The 27,788-nt window shown below is 44.0% G+C and overlaps 1 protein-coding gene and 1 non-coding gene across 3 annotated transcripts in view; both read left to right on the top strand.

Annotated features, from left to right (window-relative positions):
* Nucleotides 1–27,788, top strand: part of CTDSPL (CTD small phosphatase like) — a 111,592-nt gene extending 83,804 nt beyond the window's left edge. Inside the window, exons 3-8 of one of the 2 annotated variants that reach the window (XM_023620742.2) lie at nucleotides 2,802–2,834; nucleotides 9,840–9,941; nucleotides 13,126–13,182; nucleotides 16,627–16,719; nucleotides 20,411–20,596; nucleotides 24,509–27,788. In XM_023620742.2, the coding sequence (XP_023476510.1) occupies nucleotides 2,802–2,834; nucleotides 9,840–9,941; nucleotides 13,126–13,182; nucleotides 16,627–16,719; nucleotides 20,411–20,596; nucleotides 24,509–24,634 (597 nt within the window). In that variant the 3' untranslated portion in view covers nucleotides 24,635–27,788. The remainder of the gene's footprint in view (nucleotides 1–2,801; nucleotides 2,835–9,839; nucleotides 9,942–13,125; nucleotides 13,183–16,626; nucleotides 16,720–20,410; nucleotides 20,597–24,508) is intronic. The other variant, XM_023620743.2, reaches the window with a different exon arrangement.
* Nucleotides 14,728–14,804, top strand: MIR26A-2 (microRNA mir-26a-2). The gene has a single exon (NR_032954.1). It is a non-coding gene; the product is annotated as a microRNA mir-26a-2 (primary transcript).

Below are 27,788 nucleotides of genomic sequence, written 5' to 3'. Positions count from 1 at the left end.
AAAAAATACTGAAAGATGGCTTGCCTTAACAGACGGTAAATGTACTCTGCATTGGTGTAGAAAAATATTTCAGTGGAATTTGTATGTTAAGATTCCGCTGTAAACCTTGTCACAGCCCCAGATTCTAATATCTCCCCTCAGTATGCTTTCCTCATACTCTGCCTCCCCAATTTATAAATCACTGCTGTGGAGAGTCACCGTCAGTGAAGGGAACATAGTTTGTACCCGAGGCCTGCAGAGGATAACAAAAGAGAAGCGAATCACTGCTGTCACAGTAAAAGCTATTTAAAAATAGTGTCTGACTAGATGAAATGACATGAGAAAATGGTGCACCCCTGGAAGGTTTCCTGGAGTGCTTAGCTGTATGTCTCAGAATAAAGGCCTTTAAAGGCAGTTCCTCTGGCAGAGCTGAGCTCACCTGGGCTTAGTGTTCATTCATGGACTTTCTTCAGTTAACGTTTGTCAAAATGGCTTTTTGAAGAATTAAGTTAACTCTGAGTAATGCATTATCTGCATAACACTTGACTGTTCAGTCTGGAGATCAGACTCCAGTGAAAGAGCCCGGGTCAAAGTAGGGCAGCTGATTCCCAGAGGAGTACCCTCTGCCCTTTGCACTCAGCTTGGTCAGGACACCTGGAACATGGAGCCCAGGCCAATTAGGTGTCAGCAGATTCTAGACGTGTCTCTACTGCTGACTCCCTGACTCTTCCTGCCTCTTGGAATTCAACATGCCAGAGGAAGAAGGAAGGCTGTGGACAGAATGCAGCGCTTGGCCTCTAGAGTTCTATCAACCCTGCATATTTACTTTGCCCTGGAGAAATGCTTCAGCAGCAGTGACCTGGGGTGGCAACCATTGCCACTATCACAGTTACAAGCTGGACCTGCAGGCCAGTGGCCCAAAATAGAAGTCTGCAGCCCCTGGCCAGAGGCTAGGAGGAGTCAGCACCCAGAAGACCCCAATGACAAAGACCATGGAGGACCTCTAAGGGTGAGGACACAGTAAAAAGGGTTGCTGGGCACTCACTAATACATGCATACCCCGTGTATGCTCACACGCTTATACATGTAGACCTGTAAGGTAGTTTTCAAGCCCAGGTATCTGTCTAGAGTAGCACCTTTGGTCATAGTCTGTGTTTTGTCAAGCCTGCAGATATTTGTTATTGTTCTCTCTCACATCACTGATATGCTTATCTTATCTGAAGGGGCACCTGTGTATAGGGGCTGTTTGTAGTCTCCCACTAGCACAGCGGTTCTCAACTGGAGACAGTTTTGCCCCCTAGGGAACATTTGGCGTTGCCTGGAGACATTTTTGGTTGTCATTACTCGGGGTTCTACTGGCATCTAGTGAGTAGAGGCCAGGGATGCTATTAAGCACCCTACAGTGCACAGGATAGCCCCCCATGACACAGAATTATCAGGCTCAGCATGTTGGTAGTACTGGAGTTGAGAAACCCTACTCTCCAGTGACCCAATGGACTTGTGAGCTTCTAGTCAAAATCTCCCCCACTTGGGGCAGTGACCTGCTCCTAGGTCCAGATATTGGGAATAATATTATTTAAGAGCTTTTGAAATGAACTTCTTCACATAAGTTCTTGAAAACTGGGATTTGATTTGATTGTGCTGTCATGTTAGAGAGCAGCACAGCTCTGCCTTGAATAATGGCAGAAGGCAGGCTAGAATCCTTAAGACAAGCCCCAAGTGTCTTGGAAAAGGCAAGAGCCATCGAGATCATCTTAAGAGGAAACAACAGTTGTTGTTACGCCGCAGAGGTGGTGACTGGGAGCTAGAGATAATCGGGCAGTTGCTAAATGGTTCTGAGAGTGAGAGCAGAGCTCAGAAAGGTGCCACCCACCTGCAACTGTCAGCAGTCAGCTTTGACCCCTTCCTAGAGACCCCGTCACCAGTGACCCCCTCAATAAAGATGGATACACTTTTCACAAAGCCTTCCATGTGGGAGACCTTGAAACAGTGTAGCTCCTTACCAGGAACCATGAGGCTGCTATTCATTGCCTCTCATCCCACCATCTAAAAGACAAGAAGAAGCACGGAAACTGGAAATACTCAGTGGAGATAAATTTGTTCTTTTATTAGCATTTCTTAATGGTGCTCAAATGAAGTGTTTTCATCAACCACGTTTGGAATGGCTGGCATTCCAGGCTTGAGGAATGGTTGAGGCCTTTCCTTGGGGCCTGAATTTTCTTAACACTCCTTATGAATACAGGTTCTGTTCCTCTTACAGGGAAAACTGTCCCCACATCTGTGGCCTCGGAGGGAACTTCTTGTACCTTGCCTCGTTCCTTCTGCCCAGTCCTCCCCTAGAAGAGGATCTGGAGTGACCATGGAGTTCCTTGTAATCTGATGAAATTTCTTCCTTTCCCTGCATGTTGTATTGACTTAAGGCTGAGTCTTTTTAGGGAAAAACTTACTTAAAAGAAGAAACAAGCCAGTTATTAGAGGGGTTCATGGATTAAAGTAAAGTATGGGTTTTCATTTTTATTTTCCAATTAAGGATTAAATTCCTGGGAGTAAGGGAGGCACTATTTAAATAAACAAGATGATTAATGAGCCTCAGGAACCCAGCCTGGTTTGTCAGGGGAGGGGGTAACTGGGAGGCAGAGTGGAGCCCAGTGCCCTAACTGTGGAAAATCTTTGGGTTCCTCCTGTTCATCAAATATCACCAGGGTACAGAGAATGGAAAGTCATATGTCTGCTGTACTCAAGAGTGCTTTGAAGTTTCTTCTGAGTATGTGATCTACTTCTCTTCAAACCTGACAATTATTTTTTTTTTTCTTTTTCCTCAGGGTGACCAGAGGCAGGTCATTCCCATACCAAGTGTATGTATATTTATCCAATTTTATTTAAACATTCATAGAATCTTAGCTTTGTAGCTTTGGGCCTAATACAAAAGACTTTTTTTAATGTTCTTGCTTATGTTGAGTTTTATTATGTGGTATAAACAGCTCAGTTTTATTAAAAAGAAAAATGAAGCTACATTTTAAACTGTGACCAGGAAGTTCTGTGCAGAGAGAGTTTCCTTTCTCAGGAACAGCAGGGCAACCAGCATCTATTAATGAAATTCTCACCGTTCCTCTCTCTCTGCCAAGGGCCTCCAAGTCTGAATAAGCTAAGGCAGCTTGCTGCACTCCCCAACCCGAGACTTTAGCCCCAACTCCACAGACTAGGGAGAACATACTTTTGCCCAGACATGGTTTTTTGCAGCAGGTCTGTCCCAGTGGAACTGGACTAACCAAGCCCACATCATGGGTGAGCAGAACATTTCTGACTTGTTTAACAGTGTTGGTAGCTTGGCTGTGGCTCTGAGATCAGAAAAATTGCTCCAATTCTATTCCCTGAACTTGCAGGACCAACCCCGACTCCCACAGGCTGGCTGTGCTGCAGCTGTACCCCAGCTGGGCACTCCCGTGGGCCACCCCCTTCTCTTTTCAGCCCTGGAATATGGGAGAGTAGCTGCACCAGCGTTCAACCCCAACACAGGCCTGGACCGGCCATCCCTCAGACATTCACTGTCCCAACTGCTCCTTCTCTTCCTCCTGCTCTGCCTGCAGAGCCATTTAGCCTTAGCCACTCAGCAAGAAGCAGACCAATGACTGACTCCCAAAACAAACTTGCAGTTGAGATGTCTGTATCACACAAGACCTTTCAAATAGTCCTGTGTCCTTAGAGAAGGATTTAGGTTTTAAAAGAGATCCATGAATTATATTTTAATCCATAAAGATTCTCTGATTCAAATTGCCTGATTCAAATCTGTTCATCTATCTTTCCTTGGACTTTTCCACATATTTTCTGGGAACATCCAAGAGACATAGCAATCTTACTTTGAAAGGAATGGATTTCATTTGTACAGGTTGACTCCAGATTTCGTAATGTATGTCACTTGTAAATTGCCCATAAAGTTTTTGATAGTTTCATTTTTCTTGAAACTTTAACTCTCCATTGATTAACAAGTTACAAGGGTTTATGGAGTGATTCTGACTTTGCCAGCATGCCTGGGAGTTGGGCTTTGTTGGGAAAACTGACTTTAATCAAGAAGATTAATCAGGCAGCACGACATCTTACCCAGTGTTTGAGTAGGATACCCAACAGAATTGATACCTGAGGTCTCTTTTTAACCTTTGTATACATAGTAGTTTCATATATTTTTCCTGCCAAGTTGCCTACATTAAACAGGCGACAGGTGGCATCTCTCCTTCTGCCACTGATACTCCAATAGCACTGTTTTTTCTCAAAGTTAATTCACAGCTGTCTGTAAAGTTAAGTACTGAATCAAAGCATTTGTCAGGTAAAAACTGCTGAGGAAAATAACCCTTTTCCCATAAATCTAGATTCCTTCTAGAATCCTAGAATACAATAGCCAAGGGCAAGAAGATTGCTTGTGTGATTTAGCCCATGTTAGGTCAACAGACTGTTGACTGCCTCCTCCATGTGAGACGCTCAGTCAGGCCTGATGAATCCGTGAAATGTCTTGCAGAAAAACAAAGCTTAGCTAAAGCAACTTGCATCTTTGAACGATAACCTCCACAAAAGCAGTTCCACTGATGGACATAGTGTGGTCTCCACTGCCTGCTTGCCATCCAGAGGCCTGCTCAGCCCCAGGATTCGAGCCTTAGGAACCCCCGCAAAATCTGCACCCACCTGTCAAGGCCACAGGTCACATAAACAGAGTAGCCCTGCCCTTTCTGGACCACAGAGGGACCTAATGAGTGCTGGGAGCCCCTGAGAACTTGAGGTGCTGCACCGTAAGACCAGAAATCCAGGCTTGTGCTGAGCCTCCAAACCAGGTCCCACAACCTCCTGAAAGCTTTTTCCAGGCCCTGCACGTGAAGGGTGACCCTGAGCCTGCAGGTGCCCAGAGTAGTTTCCAGCTGGAGTCACCCATCTCTACCCCTCACCTCACCCCTCCTTTTCTTTCTCATGCTGCTCTGTTTTAGTTGCAGGTTTGATCTTTTGATTTTTTACTAAACAATAAATCAAACTTAGGGTTTAAAAAAATACTGAAAGATTAAAGTAGAAAGAAAAAAATCCCCCAACTTGGTCCCACTCCCTGGAAGAACCACTTTTAATATTTATTATGTATCCTTCCAGAAATTTTCTAAATAAACACAAGCATATTTACACAAATGAAAATTTTGCAATTTTTTTTTTTTTGCTTTTATAAGATTCCTTGGACATCTTTTCAAATATTAGCATATAGCAATCTACCTCATTGTCTTACATGTCCTTGATGGCATTTACTTTGTTTCTGTGCTATTACAAATACTTCCCTTTCGAATATTCTTGTACATGTTTGTTTATGGACTTGAGAAATAGTATCTGTGTGATCAGTTCCTGATTGTCGAAATGCTAGATCAAAGGATATATTTTACATTTTAGGTAGATTAAAGCCAAATTGTCCTCTGAAAGCCTAATTTATGTTCCCACCAAGAGTTTGGCATTACCCCTTCCCATATCAAAAATGGTAATTATCAAATATTTTAATCTTTGCTAATCTGAAAGTAATAATGATATCATTTATTGCTTTGATTTTCATTTCTTTATGAATGTGTATGAACATCTTTTCACAAGTTTATTGTCCATGTATGTCTTTCTTCTTTGCTGTTCCTTTCTTCTACATTTTATACTGTATCTTTTTAAATATCAAGGAAATTAGCACTTCCCCCCAAATTTATGATATATCTTTAAGCCTTGTTTATAATCATTTTGGCCACAAAGAAGTTTGATTTTACATAGGTAAATGTGTTAATCTTATCCTTTATGACTCTTGAATTTTATGTCATACTTTGGAACATCACCCCAGTCTATGACGATGACCCATATTTCCTCCTAGTATTTTTCGTTTTGTTTTGTTTTGTTTGGCTGAGGAAGATTCACCCTGAGCTAACATCTGTTGCCAATCTTCCTCTTTTTATATGTGAGCTGCCACACAGCATGGCCACTGACAAGTTGTGTAGGTCCACACCCAGGAACTGAACATGGGCCACCAAAGTGGAGCACACCAAACTTAACCACTAGGCCACCAGGGCTTGCCCTTTCCTAGTATTTTAATGGTTTCATCATTACACTTAAATCTTCAATCTCTCTGGAGCTTATGTTGGTATAAGGCATGAAGTAGCAATCCAGCTTTATTTCCTTCTACAAGTGGCAAATCAGTTGTCTCAACACCGTTTTTTGAGTAATCCATCTTTTACACTCCTATTAGAAATGACATCTTTATCTGGACTCGATGTTAAATATTCCACTTAGTAACATTTGTCTCCCAACCATGAGCTTGAATTTGGGGCCCCCCACATCTTATAGGAAACCTCAAGGGCTGTTCAGTAAAAGTCAGGTATTGAACGGTAAGGAGATGTAGAGGGACAGGTTTAGAAACCACTGAAGTTTGAGTGGTTGTGGCTAAAGGTGAACTCTCGAATGCTGTGGCCCAGTAAGGAATGCCACTGGGGCTGTCACCCAAGCCCTACCATTCCCACACTCTTGCTTGAATCACACACCACATTGGTGTCACAACTCAAGGTTGACAGTGCAGCTGAGCCATAAAAATGCTGAAAGTGGGGGCCGGCTCTATGGCCAAGTGGTTAAGTTCATGCGTTCCACTTCGGTGGCCCAGAGTTTCACTGGTTCGGATCCTGGGCAGGGACATGGCACCTCTCGTCGGGCCACGTTGAGGTGGCGTCCCACATGCCACAGCTAGAGGGACCCACAACTAGAGTATACACCTATGTACTGGGGGGATTTGGAGAGAAAAAGCAGGAAAAAATAAAAAAGAAGAAGATCGGCAACAGTTGTTAGCTCAGGTGCCAATCTGTAAAAAGATAAAAATAAAAATACTGAAAGGAGAAGAAATTTGTTTTCTAAATGTTTCTAATGCTGTTTGCCTAAGCCTTTTAGTAAGCGGTAGTGTACATACCTTTTTCCACCCAACCCTTGTGAGAACTTAGAAACAGAACAATATTCTAGTTAACGCCAGTCTAGAGTTTCCTTTGCCCACCTCCTGCAATAGGCCCTGAGAACTCTACCCTGAACTCTGAGGCTTGAGGAGCACAGTGCGCAGACTCTAAGCCTGAGAACTCTTAAGTACAAAAACAGTCTAACGTACCAAGAAGCAGTACTACATCTCTTAAGATTTGTGAGGTGTGTGGCGTGGGTACTCTAAAGAAAAGCACCTTAGAGTTCACTATTTGTGGCTGCCAGTTCCCTACCAAGGACAGGAAATTTCAGAACTACTCCCAGGAGGAGAACTGGAATGAACTGGTTGGCAAGCCATGGTCCCTTCCTCCTCCCCCTCCCCCTACATAGTTTCTGCCCACACTCCCTCCCCGCCCCCGTCCCCCTGGCAATGCCCTCCATGTGCTTTGGAGCAGGTGATTTTGTATAGAAAAGGGTCTTCTTGATATAGCTGATATTTCTCTTGTTCTTCAGCTTTATGATAGCCTGAGGGAAAATTTGCTTCAGGACATTTTTTAGTTAATGATTCAAGCATCACCTGAGGTCACAAAACACTATTGCGCTTATATAGCGTCCTTGTATGTTCCAAGGACATAGCTGTCCAGAAGAATTCCTACCAATGGTCTGAAGAATTTGATTTAATCTAAAGCCCAGCTCTCAGAGAAGCTGTGTGCATTCGGGAAACGAGCTGAAGATGAACGGAACCCTCCCAGTCCATTGCCCCAGCCTGGCCTTGTTTTCTGCATTACAAATGCTAAATCAATAGCTTTCTTAATATAAGTCTCACTGTTCTTGCTCTTTTCTCTCTTAGAATAGTACAGTGGGGCTCTTTACTTACTGTTACCTCAGAGAATGCTTGTAAAGTGTGGGTTAAATATGCTAAGAAAGTAATTTTTATTCTTGGGTTTGGAAAATAACTGAGCCACTTTTGGCAGATCTTCGATGTTTTCAGATATGCTAGGGATAGAATTTCTAGATCCTTATTTTCCAGGGTAGCAATTACATAAAGTTAAAAAGCTGTTTTAGTTTATAAACACGTAGAGAAAGAACTGGACAGATAGACACCAAACTGAAAAGGTAGAATCTTGGAAAAGGAATGAGGGGCATGGAAAAGGGAAAAGTTGTGTTTTACATGTCTATATTCTTTAAAGTGAGAATGCATTTTTATTACATAATTGTATAATAAAAATTAAAACAAATTTTATTCTTGTCACAGGTATGCTTTCTGCAATGGCCCTAACAACGCAAATAACCCAAATCCTCCCGAGTGTGTTCATTTATAAAGCTCATCATACTCTGCCTTTTTAACACACCTTTTGATGCAAAACTTGTTCTTGCAAGTTAAATTTTTTTAATAACCTGCTTGCTTGCTGATTTATGATAAAGAACAGCGTCCTTTCTAGGACCCCGAATCCCATGCCCCCTGTCTAAGGCATATCTCTTCTCAGTGCCACAGGGTTAGGGAATACCGCTGGGTGACCTTTAATTAGAACCATGGGAGTTGGGAGGCCATAAAGGTTTTGTCTTCTGGATGATGTTGGAGAGGATGAAACACCCACACTCCCTAGGGAGAGCTCCTCTAGAATTAGAAATGCTTGTGTTCCCACACATAGCTTCATCCTGATCAGCCCTGGACAGTCCCTCCATGCCAAGATGATCATTGCACTTGCAAATGTACCTGACCTGTGGACCACCTGTGTTACATTCACTATTGAACCAGCTAAAGTCCAAAATTGGCTCTAGGTCCTTGATTTACATTCAGTTTAAACCAAAAAAAAAAAGGAAATAACCATTTAAAAGGGAATACCTCTTGATTTCATTTTTTTCTTGCTTTTTTTGATAAGCTAAATTGTCCATTTTTCAGTGGCTAGGGACAGATATTTCCTTGCGTTTTGTTTTGCATTAAATATTGAACAGAGCTTGACCTTCTTCCAGGACAGAAAATTAACTAGTTAACATTGGACGCCGAATATGCCATGGAGTAAACTAAAATACTTTAAATCATTTCTAGGGTGAGGCAAAGAAATAAATACTCTAAATCAAGAATGAGGTGGGCTGAAGATATCTAGCATTTTATTAACTCTTTATGACCTCTTTATCGTGAGATTAGCGTCAGCTACTAAGAGACATATAAATAGATTTTTATGGTTAACACAGCATGTGGATTAAAGTATAACTTCCAGAGACAGAAAATCCAAGGGGTAAAAATGCCACATTCACTCCGTGTTATTCCACAGTGAGGCAGGCACAAGGCAGAGTGCTTTACCTGGACCAGTTTCATTTCTGTCTCCTGTTATTCTCTTTGGATTGCATTTTGCTGGTGGGCCTATAGTTTCTCTTCAAGTTTTTGAAAATTTCAGTCACTAAAAAAAAAAATACTGTGGTTCCAATATAGGTCTGAAATATACTTATGTGCTACAGTGAATTTCAGACCAAATATGACCTCAGGTAATGGGCCTGCATGGTTAGAGTGGCTATTATAATTAAACATTCATTATTGTGTATTTCATTTTAATAATAACAATAACCACCAAATATGTGCCAGGCAGAATGCTGGGCATTTTACAGTAATTATAGCTGATAACAACAACCTTTCGCGGTAGGTATTGTTGTCCCAACTTACAGCCAAGAAAGAAATAGAGCTGATATTCAAACAAAGCCTTTGTCTTCATAATACCCATTCAGACAATGGCACAGTATTTGTTTAGTAAAACTTCAGTTGCAAACTACTTATTCCTGTTGCTTTTAGTAAAATTGCAGGTATTTCAATGTTTGGTTTCATTTATAACCTCATTGACATAGTATAATACAATAATAAGGGAATTGGTTTGTCTTTTACATAAAGATAATAATGTTGATTTTTTTTCTCCCTTTAGCCACCAGCTAAATACCTCCTTCCAGAGGTGACGGTGCTTGACTATGGAAAGAAATGTGTGGTCATTGATTTAGATGAGACATTGGTGCACAGTTCATTTAAGGTAAATCAACATAAAAAACAATCACTGATCTTCGTGGTTTGGTCACAAATGTATTGGAAAAGGAAAAATAAAAGGGATGAAAGCTTGTGGTTGTTGGTATATGACTTCACTGTTCATGAAGAAATCCAATAAGAGTTGCTTATTAACTCAGGTGAACATTAACTCAAGTAGTTGAATATTAACATAATTAGTTTGGGAAAAAATCACTGGGCAGCCAATATCACTGAGACCTCATTCTTATGAGATTTGAGTTTTCCAACACTCTGGTGCCTGCAGAAATATTTTTCAGGTGGCACAAGGCAGTCAGTGCACCAATGCCCCAGGACACTGCTGTGTATTTGTGAAGGTAACAGGAGTGCTGTATGTTTTATTGGGAGTGGCAACGGAGGCACTGTTGAAGACTGTCAAGCAACCTGCTATTCTGGAAATTTTCCCAGACCAAGTTTTGAAAGATGTCCAACTCTGAAGACTCCCAGTGTTATGGCTTCTGAACAAATTCAACCATTTATTTTTATTTTGACCATTTTCATGACAAAAGGTTGCTGGGGTTTTTTGTAAGCTTCATAGTTAAATGACTATCCACTTTGATGATTTCCCTCCTGAAGGGTATGGGGCTACAGTGATGTCAAAGTGAGCATCAGACAGTCTTGCTTCTATCACCTTCCTCACTCTCCATCTCCCTGCTAGAATAACAACAAAAATTACAAATTACCAAAGGGCCTTCATGCACGAACAGCTTGTGCATACACTATTAAGAAATGAGTTAATTAACCATTTTTCCATTTTTTGAAATGGAGTAAATTGTTTGCAAGAGGTAAATGATGAAAAGGTTTGGAAATAGGGGATTAGTGTGTTGGGGAGAAGAAGCAGGTGTTTAGGATCCTGGTCCTGTTTTTCTTTATTTCTGGCAGTGGAACTCCCCTACCATCACTGGCAATTAGACCACGTTTCTTTTTACCCCTAGCCCATGAGTCCCCTTACTTCACTGAGAGACATGAAAGGCACCATCCATGATGGGGTATGTGTCTCACATGAACCATAGTCATTCCGTAATGATTGTTAAGAGCTATCAAATTTACCTGAAGCCCTTTCTTCCAGAAACATCTTTCCTTCTACCTCCTTCTCACTAAACAGAAGCCTTCCTTGACAGGGCAAGGCCAGGCGGTTGTCTTTGAGTCCTTTGGGAGAGTGGAAGAGAGGCCACACTTCCACTAGCGGTGAGAGATGGCCTGTATGGCCATAGGGCATGTAGGTACCACCTCATTCCCCAGCACCTTGAGGGCCCTTCCAGGATTGGTCCCAGGGCTTCAGTGAGCTTAGTCCCAGCTCAGCTCTGCACAGCATTGGAAGCCTTTTCTCCCCTGTAGGCAAGTTGCTCAGGACATTTTCAAGTCCCTCTGGAGGAAAGCCCTTTAGAGCAGGGGTCAGTTGCCATCACAGCATGGACAGATTCCTCTCAAGCAGCTCCGGGAATGTGGGCAACGCTGGCCAGACTGCCCAAGGTTACTGAAGCTTCCTGGCTCCAAAGGATGAGCCTTGGCAGCCCCTTGTGTCTCCAGGACCTCTCTGAGGGCATTGATGTGACAAGCTGATGAGAACAGCATCTCTTCATTTCTTGCCTCCCTGGCCTGCCTACATCTGCCAGCAGAATATTCTTTACTGTGTGATTTGTAATGTTCTGGGCATTTCAGAGCCCTTTGAAAGTCCAAAAGCTGTGAACCTCTTTCCTTGAAAATGTACAACTGTACGTCACACAGGCTCATGGGCCCAGGTTAAGAACCCTGGCTTTGGCATGGCTGCATTTGCACCAGCACATGAGAAGAGATCAATGGCAGGTGCTTGCTCTGAGCTGGGGAATGGTTTTTGTGTTTTACTATCCTCTATGGAATAGGATTTCACAATCTAATGCCTTGTGAGAGTTTATTCCTTCAGTCTTTCCTTTTGTTTTTTAGCATGATTCTGTATTTTAGTTGTGAAATTATAAAATACTGAACTCATTCTTGGCCTTCCAACCATAGGAGTGAATAAACTGTAATCTTAAGCCTCAGGTACTCCACTGAACGTTTAGTAATGGTTCTACGATCTAGCATTTTCTACATTTTTCCAGTTTACATATAAAAGAAGAATGTGTGTGTGTGTACAGTGATGGGCCTAAAGGCAGACCCCAGTTCAGAGTCTGACCACAGACTCCATACCCCACTCCACATCCCCACCCAGTGGCTACCACATCCCTCCATATCTCTCCTACTTGTCCCAAGGGTTTGCAATCTGATGATTCCTGTTCATCGGCCTGTTCATTTGAGTAGTTTTCCACCTCTGTTTGGAGTTCCATTTAGAACTGTATGTAAGTCCATCAATGAGAACATAATAACTGCTGAAGAATCATGTTTGAGCTTTAAATGTCATTAATATTATTAAATTATTTTAAATATCCAGCAGTTTTTTGAGTGTGCTGGGTATTGTGTTACTTTTTACAGAGCAGTCTAGGGTGGACTGGCTCTCCTCACCCTCCAGGACAGAAGACAGTGTCAGGCAAGGCCTGAAATCACTGATGCTCAGGACTAGGTGGAGCCATGGCTCCCCTCAGACCCATTACTATAGTTATGGAAGAGGAGAAACTGAGATTTGGAGAAGGGAAGAGCCTGCCCCAGGTTGTGCTCTGTGGCCTCTGACTTCACCCCACAAGTACTTAGCCCTGCTTTGGGTCTGTGTGCTCAGCGTCTCCTGCCAAGCCAGCCCATCACAGGACAGGCTGCACTTGTGGGTCCAGTATAAATTATTTTCCCTCAAGTAGTACTGTCCTCCGGGACCATCAGGCTTTCACCTCCTCCCTCTGGTGGCCAGGAGTGGCTCCCCATCTTCTTGACGGAGCTTTAGGCAAGAGCTGGAGTTTCTGAGGAGCCCTATTCCCTAGCCAGGCTGCCCCACCCTTTGTTGTTGAAGCCAAGCAGGTGATACAGAGGTTGGACCAAGATGCTGAAAATGTAACAATATTCAGAAGAGAAAATAATGTGCTTTCCTGCTTGTGCTTATTTTAAGGAACCAAGGCATGCTTCAACATCCTTCTCCTGAACTGTTTTTTCCAATAATAAAACATTGGTACAGGCAAGCTTTTTTCTTGCTAAAATTTCCAATTTTATTTCATTCTTTCAGATATATTAATTATAGTTTCTTTTCTCTCTAGCCTATTAGTAATGCTGATTTTATTGTTCCGGTTGAAATCGATGGAACTATACATCAGGTAAGAAGTCAAAGCTAAATTTGAGTTTCAATTAGCATTTTTTAGTAATTACATTTCCTACGAATTTTATTTCTAAATTACCATTTCAGTAATAATTTTACTACTGAATCAAAAGGAAGCAAACTTTGTAAAATAAATACAATGGTTTTCTGCTTTTTTTCACTCAGACAAATTTATCTTATAATAAGTTTATAAGGGAACTATAATCTATAAATATTAGATGTGGTTGCAAGTTCAAATAGTTCTTTGATTTGATGGAGACTTTTGGAAGTTTCCATATCCCCTGCTGGCCTAGCTTGATGGTCTAATTAACTTCCTCAAATAATTGCTTTCGGCTACTCTCACTAGCAGGCAACAGGAAAATGCCGCAAGTTGCCCACTTATGGTAGACTCTCAGGAAAAGGTGTCCATTTCCAATGCCAGCCACTGTAGACTGAACACTCCTGCATCGTGTTCTCTAGTGCATCTTTAGTGAAAACCCAACCCAAAAGAGAAGGGGGGAGAGTGTGAGTTTTTGAATCAGCAGGCAGCTTTGAATAAGATGGCCTAGTCAGTTGGCATGCCTCTTTGTTCAGATTTTTTTCCTTATCTGTATGAAGCTCCTCTGAGAATAGCTTCATTTATGAACATGTTAGAAACACTATAGGAAAGCTAGCCTTGGAGACTGAAGAGTGGGGGAGCTTTTGTCAGGTGTTCCACAGGGATAAGCTGACCATCTTCCTTGTCAACCCCAAGTCCTAAAAGGAGAGTCTCTGGCCTGATGTGTTTATATCCCAGAAGAAAAAATCTCTCCTGGTGCTTGAGCCGTAACAGGATATCTTTCCTTAACGTTGTCAATATTCTCTCTGGCTCTTGGTTATAGAGCGTCAGAGATGGCAAGGCCTTGGAAATCAGCTGGTCCAGCCACCTCATTGTCCAAGTGGGGAAACTGAGGCTCAGCCAGAGATAGAATTGGTTCAAGGTTATACAATGAGAAGAATTAAAATAAGAATCCCAGTCTCCTGCCCCTGGCCCAGGGCTCTGTTCCTAATACTCGAGTCCCTCCCCTCCCCTGCCTTGCCTTCTCACCTGTTCTCCAGGAGGTCCTGCCAGGAAGCCCTCTCTGGGAAAAGCAGCTTTGTCCCTAGGTCTCCACACTTCATGCTTTTAAAAGCCATCAGGGAGCCAAAACAGCAGGCAGTGAGCATTTAATATTTGCAAAAGCATCAACTGAATTAACTTAGCATCTGAGAAGCAGTTAAGGCTTCTGCATTTATTATCTTTGCTTTGTTACAAAGTAATGAGAAAAAGAAGAGGCTGCCCACTGGCATGGCAAGAATTAGAAGAGAAATTAATCCTTCCTACCTCGTGACTATGAGCATGACCCTTGGGGCCTGACCTGCTGTGGCCAGCCCATTCTTGCAGGAGCTACTCCAGCTCCCTCCAGACTGTGCTATGATTCACTTGGTGATAGATATCCCAGGGCCCCAGAGCTGGGGTCAGAAACTCTCCTGAGAGAATGAAGCCACAGGCGCCAAGAGGAGGACCAAGGCCCTGGCGAAGGCCGTGGCCTCGTTCAAGTAATCCAGGATAGGCTGTGCAGGTCCCAATGGGCCTATTCTTGGTTACTTGCACGCGGACGCGGGCCTGGACGCCGGCATCCGGGCCCAAGACATTCCTCTCTGCCAGAGGCACCAACACCAGAGTTCCCAAGTCAGTCTCCTTCCCTTTGCATGTAGCAAAGCTTGCTTTCCAAGCAGTGTTCCCAGGGAGACTGAGGACTACAGGCTGCACCCATTCCCTGGCATGAGGAATCTCATGGGCAAAGTGGAGGCCTGAAGCTATTGTAGCCACAGGCCCTGTCTTCAGCCCCCACCCCAGCCTCCCCACTCCTCAGAGCCCTGTTGGCACCCACCCCACACTATCCTGCTCTTCTGGCTCCTCACTACACCCTTGGCCACAGACCCCTGCTCACCCCATTCTCAGTCAGCCACACATTTCCTACCAAGTCCTGGCTCTGTGTAAAATTCCTGTGCCAGCAGCACATCCTGTCTGTGGTACAGAGCCCCCTTTCTCCCCTCTGTTACTCCGCCTGTAGGATGTCCAGTCTACTCCATCTGCCATTTAAGGCCCCATGCACGCTAACCCCAACCTGCCTTTCACACTTCATCTTTAGCCACTTCTTCTCCTATTCCCTGTCTCCCTCTCTTTTATCACTGCCTCTGCAGGGCTCGTCACGCAGGCCTCTGACCATTCTCTAACACCCCAAGTATTTTCAGGCCAGGTCTCATGCTCATACTGTTTTCTCTGCCTGGAAGCCCACTTCTCATCCTGTCGGCCTGATGAACTCCTATTCATCCTTCAAGGTCCAGGCCAAATGTTACCTTCTGTGATTCCTTCCCCTTGAAAGAGGAGTTAATTGTCCTTAATTTGTCCCTCTACTGCAACTTCGTTATGCCCTGTTTACTTGGATGTTTTGCATATGTCTGTTCTAGACTGTGAGCTCTTCAAGGGCAAGGTCTGTGTTTTATTCATCTTTGTAACTGCTTCAGGCTGAGCACAAAGCTGGGGCTCAGTGAATATGAATTGAATTGAATTTTAACAAGTTTCATTTATTTTAGGGAAGTGGCTAATTTCAAATGGAATTTATTCAAGTTTTAATTAGTTCTCTCTTCCCACCTCCTCTGTCTTCTCTCACCAGCTTTCGCTTCTCTCCCATCTCCCTTGTTTCCTCATATTTGTTCAGGCCTGCCGTCGGGAGCACAGAGCACAGCCACTCTAGGAAAGGCTACTCTTTCTGCTCTCTGCTCAAGGCCCCTCCTGATGGCTGGGTTCTGGGGCCTGGGAGTATGCAGGCTTTACATCCCCTGAAGTGTCTGTTTCTGTACCAAACCCAAGCCAAGTAACCTTTGTGGTGTCAGGTAGACAGGAGGGCACTTCTTGTAACTTTGCTGGGCCTGTGCTTCCACCCCAGGCCTGCCTAGCAAGGGAGGTGTTCCAGTCAGAGTAGAAGGTGGCAGCCAGAGCAATCTCAGACCTACCAGGCAATGAGCCAGGCCTGGACCTCCAAAAGAACCCCGGACCATGGCCTGTGTCTACACAGGGCCTGACCCAGAGCATGTGCAGAGAAACACATGTGAAATGAATGAGTCGTTTCACACAAACAAACTCACTCGTTCTGAAATCCCCAAGACCCTCAATACCATGGTCAGTTTCCCTTTCTCCCTTGGGAGGAGCGTCTGCTCTGAACTCAGATCTGGAGTCCAACCTGAGAAGTGTGTCTCCCCTGAAGTGCCACGTCTGACTACATAGCCCCTCATACAGTCTGGGTCTCTGCCCCACACAGAGACCAGGGGCGGGAGGTGGGAACCCTTTCAGGAATTCTTCCTGCACTGGGTGTTTGGGCCCCAGGCCGTCCCCAGCAACTGCTGTGACTGACCAGCTTGCTGTTTCCTGCCGTTGCAGGTTTATGTGCTAAAGCGGCCACATGTGGATGAGTTCCTCCAGAGGATGGGGCAGCTCTTTGAATGTGTGCTCTTTACTGCCAGCTTGGCCAAGGTGAGTCCGGCTCCCATCTGGGAGCTCTAGGTCTGGTGCCCCAAGCCCCTCCATCCATACCCACTCTCTGTCAAGCAGCCCTTTGTTAAGGTGAGGGAAGCTATTTCTGTGGTGACAGGTTTCCACCCTAGATGGGATGGATACAGGCCATGTGCACAGTGCCAGCCTGAAAGGCTTCCGTGTTACCATGGTGACAGGGAGCACTTGGAAAAAATGCTCCATGAAGTTGCCGCATGCAGGCACCTGAAGCTGGTTGTACAGACCAGGAAATCACAGACGTGTCCAGCGTAACCGAAAAAGGGTATCTGCATCTCACCTGTTGTCTGGCAACCACATGCTAAGAGGCTCAGGCCTCTGGGCCCTTGGGTTAGCTTATACAGGTTTGGGGAAGAGATAAGTGTCAGATTCACCCATATGCATGGGCCAAATGGGAGTTCTGACTGCCCTAGTGAGCCCTGTGATCTCAGGCAAGTTACTTCACTTCTCTTGCCTCAGTTTCTTCTATACATTGGGGATAATTCTGTCTGCCTTGTGGGGTGGATCAAATAAAATAACACATGTGAAGGGCTTAGCACAGTGTCTGACTCATATTCAGCAAGTATTCATGGAGCACCTGCTGTGTTCCATATGCTGTGCTGGGCACTGTCACATGGCGAGTGCTTCTGACGTTCATTGTTTGTTATCATAATGATTAATGATGATAAAATAATTCACATGTTTTGGTCTTCTAGCTTGGTATGAATCTCTGACCCAGCGTCTACATAGCTCTGACCATAGAGAGTGGTTTCTTTGCCCTCTCCCACTGTTTAAGGGAATTAGCAGGGTCACAGGACTCTCAATATGGTTTTATCTATCCTTTCACAGCAGACAGGGCTGGCACCTGTTCCTCAGGAGAGATCCTTGCCGTGACCATCTCTCAAGCCCTGACTCTGATGGGGTCAACACCATCCATGTGTTGGTGGCACCACCAGTGTCTCCATGGGCACGTCAGGGACCTGAGTGGCCCCAAAGATGAGCTTTGTGGGGCCCGGGTCAGCCATCTGCCTGTCTCCAGATCTGCTGCAAGGATTCATATGGATGGCTCTCTTTTCTCCTTAGCATGTTGAGGGTTCTGACTCTGGATTCCCAGACATACTGCTCTGCCAGCCTGGGGATTCCTAGTTTGGGCCATCTCTCTGTCATGGCTGAGGTGAGAGAAAACCCCACCTACCCAACATTCTGCCAGGCCCATCACCAGGCCTTAAAGCATGAGCCAGTAGAGAGGGAATCCAAAACCTAGGCCTTACTTTTGCAAACTAAAAAGAGAACGTGGCCTCAGGGAAAACATGTTCCCCAGTGGGTACTCTTTCAGATGAATAATACCAAGACTAATTGCATTGTGTTGTCAATGGCTCTGCTGACAGTGCTCTGGCGTGCTGAGCAGCCTGAGGTGATAACCAAAGAAATAACAGATAGGAAGATTGCACTGGTGTCTCTGGATTGAGAGTTGTTTTTCCTTTGGCACAAGTGAAAACTCTCTTCCTTGGCATTGTCCCCAACACGCACTTAAACCTCCTTGTTTGTTCCTTCTTCCTGGACTGCTCCCACCTGCCCCTCTATCTGTCTCTCCAACCCTTCTCTCGCTGCTACTCCAGCCTGGCTCAGCCGAACCAGCTCCCAAGTGCAGCTTTCCAGCCTCGTTCCTCCCTGATGCCCAAGTTCTGTTCACAGGTGGGCACTGCCCAGTTTTTGGCCCTGGGCTCAGCTCCCAGCCAGCACCATTGGTGCAGTAGACTTCCTGGCTTGCTGCCCAGGGGCCTACAGGAACCCTAAGCTAGCTGTCAGAGCCCTTCAACATCTGCTTCCTCATCTTAGTTTTTGTAATTCATTCATTCACCCAACAAATATTTACTCAGTACCTACTGGGTTTTGGGCACTGTACTAGGCACTGGGGATGCAACAGAGAACAAAAGTGACTAAGTCCCTGCCCTCATGAAGCTTACATTCCCCACATTCATCTCTAAGGCCTGAAGCTCCCAGACTCAGACACTCCCTTGAAAGATGTATGCCACCACCAGTGTTAATGCTTATGAGGCAATTAATCATCTTTTCTATCTAGAGTCAGCCCCCTATAACACACCCACGTGCTGCTTGCCTCACCAGCAGAAAACTGCAGCACCTTGAGCTCTTACTCCACTTGATCAGCAAGAAATACAGTCTGCTTCTGGACTTTGCCTCCCTTAGGATGTCTCTGGAGAGAGGAGGACTTTCCTGTGGAATCCGACCTGCTACTTGTAGCCCTGTAGCCCTGCATCCCTGCAGCTATGCCAGCATTTGCTCTGCACTCAGGGCCTGCTATGTATTCCACTGCTGGCTTTCCAACACCACCAGCCTCAGCTGCTTCCTGTCTCACTGGCAGAGTTGCTGGGCCCCTAGTGACACCTGGTTCTGCCCCTCACTTTGGTCTTGGTGCTGAGGCCTGGCCTCACATTGGGCTTGGAACTGCCACTCTTGCCTCCAGCCCCAGTTGCTCAGTCTGGCCCAGTCTTTTAAACATCTTCATTTATGAATATTTTCCCTCAGGGATGACCCCTGTATTTCTTTATCCAATCTAGCCCACTATGGGGAAAATTCCCTAGGCCATGAGAGAGGGCCAAGCAGGATGACCCCCAAACTCCCTCCCATAAAACTCCTGGGCTCCAAGTAAATGGAAGGTGGGTATCTGGACAGCATCCTGTGACAGTCAGGGGCTGGGCTGGCCTAATTGCCCAGAGCACCTCTAGAGGGCAGTGTGGCCTCATGCCTCACAAGCCAAATTCAAAGCGCACTCATTCATTCACTGATGAAACTAGTATTTATTGAGCCCCTACCATAAGGTGGGCACTCTGCAAGCTGGTAGTGATATCATGGTGGACACGGCAGGTAAGGCCTGTTCCCTGACAAGTGAAGAGAAACTAAAGTAACCCCAGAGAGTGACAAGCTCTGTGAAGGAAATTACGGTGAGGCAGTAGAGTATCCAGAAAGGAAGATGCGGGAGTACTCTAGATAGGTGCTAAGGGAACCCAAGATCTTAGACAGAGGGAGGGGTTCATGCAGAGCTGAGAAGAGAATGTTCCATGTAGAGGGAACACTGGTGCAAAGGTTCTGACCATTTTTCAAAGCCCGTGTGGCTCAAATGATTTGAGATGGAGCTGAGTGGTTGCAGAAATCTTGCAGCTGCAGCCATACGGGATATGGTGGCAGCAAGGAGTGTGGGCCTTATTCCAAGTGCAGCGGATAGACAGTGGAGAGCTTTAAGCAGGGGAGTGACGTGATCTGACGTGTGTTTTCCAGCAGCTGCTCTGACAGCTGTGAGGTGAATAGGCTGGAAAGGAGGCCCGAGGGGAAGAGACTCTTTAAGAGGATCACACAGCCACCCCAGGCCAGAGATGACAGAGGCCTGGACTAGGGCAGTGACAATATAAATAGAGAGATGCAGATGTTTTTGGAGATGGAACTGAAAAGAATTTCTGATGGATTGGATATGAGAAGTGAGTGGAATGGAACAATCCAAGATGTCTTACGTGCATGGAGAGGAAAATAACCGGGATGCTACAACACATCCAATTATTTAAATCCCTTTTTAGAAAAGTAATATGGATCTTGCTGCAGTAGGTTAGGATTTCCGGGCTCTTTCAGGCACCCAGCCTTCATTGTGACACCTGCTTTCCAGTATGCAGACCCTGTGGCTGACCTCCTAGACCGCTGGGGTGTGTTCCGGGCCCGACTCTTCAGAGAATCGTGTGTTTTCCATCGTGGGAATTATGTGAAAGACCTGAGTCGCCTTGGACGGGAACTGAGTAAAGTGATCATTGTCGACAATTCTCCTGCCTCGTACATCTTCCATCCTGAGAATGCAGTAAGTAGCCCCAAAGAAAAAGAACGCAGAGCTCCATCTGAGCGCTGTCTTGCCAGGCAAGCAGCGCTTTTGTACCTTCAAGCCTGTGCAAGTTTTCTTGGCCTTTTCCTTGGTGAAATCCCAACTCTGCCACTTAGCAATTGTATAACATTAACCAAATTATTTAACCTCACTGAGCCTCAGTTGCCTCATCTGCCAAATGGAAATTATATGAATGCTGATCTCATAGGATTGTTAGAGGATTCGGTGTGGCAGTACATGAAAAGCCCTTAGAACAGTGCTTGCAATGGGTAAGTGCTCGATGAACCTGTGTCTTCTTAGCATTTTTAGCAGTGTTACTAAGAAGGGTTCTGTCTGCCATTAACCTTCTGGAGCTGGCTGCTGCCCAGGACTTCATGACCCTGTAGACTCAGAAGGCCTAAGTAACCTCTTCAAGAGAAATATTTCTTAAATGGGAATGAATAAAACACTTCAATAAGGTCTTCACATAAGTCTGCCAGGCTTTACCACCTTATAATGATGTCTAAAATATATGCAATGGGAACATTCTTACGTAAAACTCCCTGGAGCGTGGCAGCTCTTAGTGCCTACTCACTGGGTGCAGCACAACCCTCAGAGCAAGAGAGAGATGCCCTCCGACCTCCCACGCTATGTTTCCAGTAGGAGAGAGATCAGCCAGGCCCACTGGTGACTGCTGACCTCTCAGCAGTAGCTGCCATCCCAGGTCCTCAGCTCAGGCAGCTTTCCCTGGAGAGGAGACTTCCTCCCAAGTGCAGGCTTCTCAGACTCAACAAAAGCCCACCCAAGCCCCTTTCCATAAGTCCAGAACTCTGCTGCTCCACATACAACAAAAAAATGAGTTCAAACTAGATTCACTTGGTGTGTAATCATTATTTTAATAAACATTCAAAGTGTACTATATTTAAATATGTTCATTTTAATGAGTTAATCAAATTCTACATAATGCATTTTGTAATGTGTCTCTAACAGATAAGGATTATCACAATTCCATATCACATCTGACAAAACTAACATCTTAATATTATCTAATATCCAGACTGTGTTCATATCTTCCCTGTCATCTCAAAATGTTTTCTTACATTTGGATTGTTTGAATCAGAATCCAAACACGGTCCATGCATTGCTTTGGTTAATATGTCTCTTAATTTTCTTATAATCTTAACACTTCTCCCACCCTTCTTCCTTTTTCTTCGATGCTGTTTTTTTGGTGAAGAAATTCTGGTTCTCTTGAAGAAATTTCCTGCATTCTGGATTTGTATAGTTGCAGCCTCATGGTGGCGTTCATTATGTTTCTCTAGCTACCATATTTCCTTTAAACAAGTTGTTAGATGGCTACTACTTGATTCGATTCAGGTTCAGGTTTTTTTCAACAATACAATGTAGATGATATTGTGTACTTACCATGGTATCACATCAGGAGACATATCATGTTAAGTTGTCCCACTTCTAAAAATTTTAAGTTGATCTGTGAATTCACGTGCTGTTAGCCTGATCCATCCATTTTAAAATTCCCCATCAACCCTTCACCTAAAAATTTGAGCAGTCCTGGGGCTGGCCCCGTGGCCGAGTGGTTAAGTTCGCGCACTCCGCAGCAGGCAGCCCAGTGTTTCGTTGGTTCGAATCCTGGGCGCAGACATGGCACTGCTCATCAGACCACGCTGGGGCGGCGTCCCACATGCCACAACTAGAAGAACCCACAACGAAGAATACACAACTATGTACCGGGGGGCTTTGGGGAAAAAAGGGAAAAAATAAAATCTTTAAAAAAAAAAAAAAAAAAAATTTGAGCAGTCCTTGAGATCATTGCCTACATCCACTATTTCATTAGGAATTGCAAAATGGTGATTTCTAAATTCTATTATTCTTTCTGCATTTATTGGCTAGAATTCTATTTTTAAAAAATGAAATGTTTGTATAGGGAAGTCAGGATAAAGTCTTGGTTCTTTTTCTTCAATTCTGAAACTTTCAGAGTAATGAGTTTGTGCTTTGGCAACCTCTAAAAGTAACCAATGAATTTTTTATAGGTATCATTATGAACTCCTGGATTTTTTTTATTTTTACAATTTAATCCATTTATTATTCTTTTGTATGCTCAAGTGTTCGCCTTTGGCCAGTGGACAGCTCTTCAAATTACAGTAGGCTTTGATAGCATCTTGCTTTCTGGTACAACCAGATGTTCCCAGCTCATCTTGTCTATTTCTTGCTTCAGCTCTGGAATCAGCCATTTTTCTAGGTAGTCTGGTTCCTATTAGTGGAAATGGTATATAAAACCACAATTTAGGTCGTTTCTCACTGTTACTGTAATTCTCTTTGTTTCTAGCCCTTTCTACTGGACAAAGCTAAAATATACTTTTTTTTTTTATTGGCCCCAAGCTAACATCTGTTGCCAGTCTTTCCTCTTTTTTTTTTTCCTCCCCAAAGCCCCAGCACATAGCCGTATATCCTAGTTGTGTCATTTTAGTTGTTCTACGTGGGATGCCACCACAGCATGGCTTAATGAGCGGTTTGTAGGTCTGCACCCAGGATCCAAACCCATGAACCCCAGGCTGCCAAAGCAGAGAGCGAAAACCTAACCATTTGGCCATGGGACTGACCCCTAAAATATTCATATTTTTAGAATGCAAACTAAATCATAAATTCATATTGGTTTTTTCAACTCAATGTTATAACAGAGTCTTTATTTAATTTCTTTGTTTTTCTATGTGTATCTCCTCTTATGCTGAAACTCTTGATTCCTAAAGATATTAACATTACATATTTGATTTATTCTATGGTAGATACTTAATAGTTTCAAAATAGCGGTACTAATGTTATTACTGATGATAAGACAATTGAATGCATTTAGGGTTTTTTGGAGAAATGCAGAGACAGAACACTATGTTTTAAAACCCACTTGAACTAATTGTCTGTGTGGTTGTGTCACCACCTTTATATACACCTAGGTTCATTTTTTTATTGCTTTCTTTTTCTTAATGGTTTAATTTTATTTTTATTATGTAACACATTTACACAGTTCCAACATCAAAACTATTAACAAAGATAAATTCAAAGAGGTCTGGTGTCCATTTCTGTCCTCTCTCCTGTTCCTGCCCCTTCCCCTAGAAGTGGTCATTTTTTTATTAATCCTTATCGTGTTTATTTTTTTAATTACATAATGAATTGTTATGTTTCTAAGTGGTCTTTAGATTTGTAAAAGGCCAAAAATAATACTTTTAAACTTTTTTAGTTTCCCCAAATTTCTCTTTAAATCTCTTCTTTGCACCCCTGGCTGTCACGCACTACTACCCCTCCCCACCCCTGTGTCTAAAACTAAGGAAAAGTTCTGTCTTTGCCCATGGCTTCAGAATTTCCTGAAATTTTATACTTCTCCTTTCAACTGACCACAGCTAAGCATGGGAGGAAATTCTCCACTTGTCTTTGCCATGCAGCTTGGCATAATGGCCCCAAGTGGAAGCTATCCTGTGCCCTATTCATTGGCTCCCTGGTGTTGGTGGTTGGCAGATAACCTCTGGCTCCAGGTGCTGTGAGGTTCAAGGAGCTGGTTTGATGCAATGGAAAGAGCTTTTTGAAATTGGCAAGTAGCAAGGCCAGTTCTCATATATTCCGCGCTCTGGCCACCTTTTCTATGGCAGGAAAACAAAATAGATAAATGCACGCAAACTGGGTACACTAAACTTTGCCTCCTGAGCCATCTCCTGAACCAGGTAGCTTTGGATTGATCTTAGCTGGGACGAGGGAATAAACAAAATGATGATGATGATGATGATGATTTCTGGATACCTCTCCTCCTTACCAAAGAAAATGTTGGAACTTCAGGGACCCAGTCAGGTTGGGAGCAGCCCCCGGCCCTGGAAACAGTTCTGCTGCCCCCCACCACACACTGTCTTCCAGGTGCCTGTGCAGTCCTGGTTCGATGACATGACGGACACAGAGCTGCTGGACCTCATCCCCTTCTTTGAGGGCCTGAGCCGGGAAGACGACGTGTACAGCATGCTGCACAGACTCTGCAATAGGTAGCCCCGGCCTCTGCCTGCCTCCCGCCTGTGCACTCTGGAACCTCTGGCCTTGGGAACCTGCCTGGCCTCAGCTCCCTGGGAGCTGAAAGTGAGGACACTCCATACTCCAGACCACTGGGTGAATGTGGCCATACCTACCTGTTTTATTTTTTAAGAACAGAAACAACTATTTTAAAATGAACTCTTTTAACAAATTTCATAAAGGGACATGCATTTTACTGGATTTGCTTTTCTTAAAACATACCAAAAAGAAAAAAATGGAGGAAAAAAAAAAAAGCTTGATATCTATCAGACTTCCTTTCAGCTGTCCTCCCCTCCAAGCAGACAACCTGTCCCCTTCTATCCCAGCTCAGAGCAGCTGACCCAACTCAGAATCTCTTTCCTAAAGGATGAAGTGCCTTTTTGAATGTTATTTTAAGCTGAGAGTTAATTTTTCTACACAACATATTTCCAGACATCTTTTAGTCTTTTATTGTCTTAGATTCTCTAAGAAGATAAATATGACAATTTTCTAGAACCTAGGGAGCAGGGGGTGGCGAGGGATGGGAGCGAATCATAGGAGCCTGTCTCCCGACAGGTGTGACTGCTCTGACAACCTGTGGCGCGCTGCAGGGTCAGGCTCCTGATGGGAGGTTTTGTGACTGTGTCAGTGTCTCCATTCGTTTCTGACCCAGTTTGGAATGTATCTGCAATTGTCTGGCTCAACACTTTAGGAAACAATAGAGTCTTTTATATTATTATTATGATTTCTGACGGTGACAAATCTGTCTCGAGGTCACATTTTCCTCTTTAAAGGTGGCATCATGTCACTTCTGCTTTCACACTACTGCCATACTTCTGTAATTTTTTTGCGTTGTTGTTTTGGGTAGAGCAGTTATGAGAGACTCTAAAACCCTTGGATATTAAAAAAAAAAAATCTGTTTATTGATTTTTAAATCTTTCCTTTCCAAAAGCTAGATACACACGGAGGTGTTTGGGAATTTTCTTTGCTGCTACCGCGCTGCCACCAAATGGAATTGACCAGCGGCTGTTACACTGTTCTTTGCCACTGTGCCTATGCTCAGAATCTGCTCACTGCTAAGCTGCAAACATGGACAGGGTCAGAAACATAGGTGTCCCACCCCATTGCAGACTGCACCAGCTGTATCTTGTCCCTGGCCCTGGCCATGGGAGTTCAGAAGGGTACAAAGACAAAAGGGCCAGCGTACCACACAGGTGTGGCATTAATTTTCAACTGCAGTCAACATCAGATCCTGTGATAAGCTGACTGTTCTCTCATGAGAACCTGTGGCCTCAACCAGCCACCACGCTGATGTGGCCCAAGTCCATCTCTTGGTCTTCTCTTTTGAAGCACAGCTTATTTCTGAGCCGAGGGTTGGGGAAGCCCCTCTAGATGTGAGGCTCATCGCCCCAAGCCAGGGAGAGGCTCTCTCCCTGAGCCAGGGCTCCTTCTGCAGCCTTTCCCAGTGAGATGTTTTAAGCAGTGCCATGTTCCTTGTTCGACAACAAGGCAGTCTATAAAGTCTTGCTCTTAAAAATAATTTAAAAGAACCCTTTTTTGTTGGCACCATTGCCTTAGTCCTCTGTGGGTTGGGCCTCTGCCAGAGTTCTGGTGGGAGCGACTGGCACTAACAAGACTGGAAATTGGGGGTTGAAGTAAAATTTCTTTTTTGCTTTCATTCATAAAATAATGAAGCCAGCTGCCAATCACGTCCTCCCAATAGCACTTTGGTGTGTGGACTGCCGTGCATTCAGAAGAGAAGTAAGTATTCAGGGGTAACCAGGTCTCCCAACATTCTGAGTGTTCCAAACCCGGTAATCCACATGCCAATTAAAATAGAAACAGCCCTTGTTAGGCATTACCATAGATAATGACAGTTACATGGCAGATCTGCACATGCCATAAACCTTGATTTAGAAGACCAGTCATTAATGAACCCGCTGCCTTAAATGTCATGAATGTTGCAGTCAGGTGTTTGTCATCTGTTGAAATCCACACAGAAATCAGTCCTGATGAGAGCCTTAGACCCTTACCCATGCCGCCTTCCTTGTTGGCATCACAAGGTCTTATTTGGAATAGGGGGCAGAGAGGACTGAAAATTCTAGAATATTTCAGGGGAATCAAACCTAGGAATATGCCCCACTTCTGACAGATGAAGTAAAGACACTTGGCAGGCTTGAGCCAGATGTTCACCTAGTAGTTCCTGAAACCGTGAGTGCCATTGCACTAACCCAGTGTGGAGCTGTTGGGAATGGAGCCCGGTTCCTGCCACCACAGACACAGAATGTCTCAGGAGGGCCAGCACACCTTCTGAGGGTTCTGGATTCTGTGCACCTTATTTGACCATACTCCAAAATCCTGTTTTTATTTTAATCCTTGATTCTGCTTTATGTACATATTCAAAATATCTATATCTATATTTTTAATCATATACATGTAAATGAAGCAATAGAATTCTAACATAAGGCCAAGAAATGAGATGAATGTTTGGGGTTTATGTTTTTTAAGGTAAATACGGGTATTGTTTTTAATTATTACCTTTTATTAAATTGTGGGCTTTAAAACCTAATGAAACTTCTTAACTATTTCTATGTGCCATATACTTCCCATGTTACCAAAACATTCCCCAACTCTTTAGCCAAAAGAGAAATCTGACCTCCTGAGATTCCATGGTCCTTTCTGTACCGGTTAAAATATAGTTTCCTGGACAAGTATTTTTTACATTAAGATCTGGAACAGGGTACCTTGGGTCATGGACTCCGGCCCCTGTGATGTTACAACATCTCTGGCCAGGCCTCGAGTGGAGGTGCCCAGGCACATCCAAGATTGTTACTGCTCTGTCTTTCATTGCTCTGGAATCCTACGTGTTGGTCTGTGGTTTCACCCATTAGCTGTTTGTAAACAATTCATTTGTATAATAAAAAGGAACACCACCTGTCATGGCTGATGGTTGGTGGGGAAGCTCCTTTGACATGGTGCAATTTTGATGAGATGACTTTGGAGACATGAGGATGCCCTAATGACACTGTCTTGTCATGGTTGCAGCATTTGAACTTTTGATATAAAAAAGAAATCTGTAAGTGTATATAACCTGGCAACATTTTACACCCCTATATTTTAAAGATGGCTTTCTAATAAAATCCAAAACAACACA

Source organism: Equus caballus, chromosome 16 (assembly GCF_041296265.1).
Source record: "Equus caballus isolate H_3958 breed thoroughbred chromosome 16, TB-T2T, whole genome shotgun sequence".
Taxonomy (NCBI): Eukaryota; Metazoa; Chordata; class Mammalia; order Perissodactyla; family Equidae; genus Equus; species Equus caballus.
This window is presented reverse-complemented; position numbering and strand designations above follow the sequence as displayed.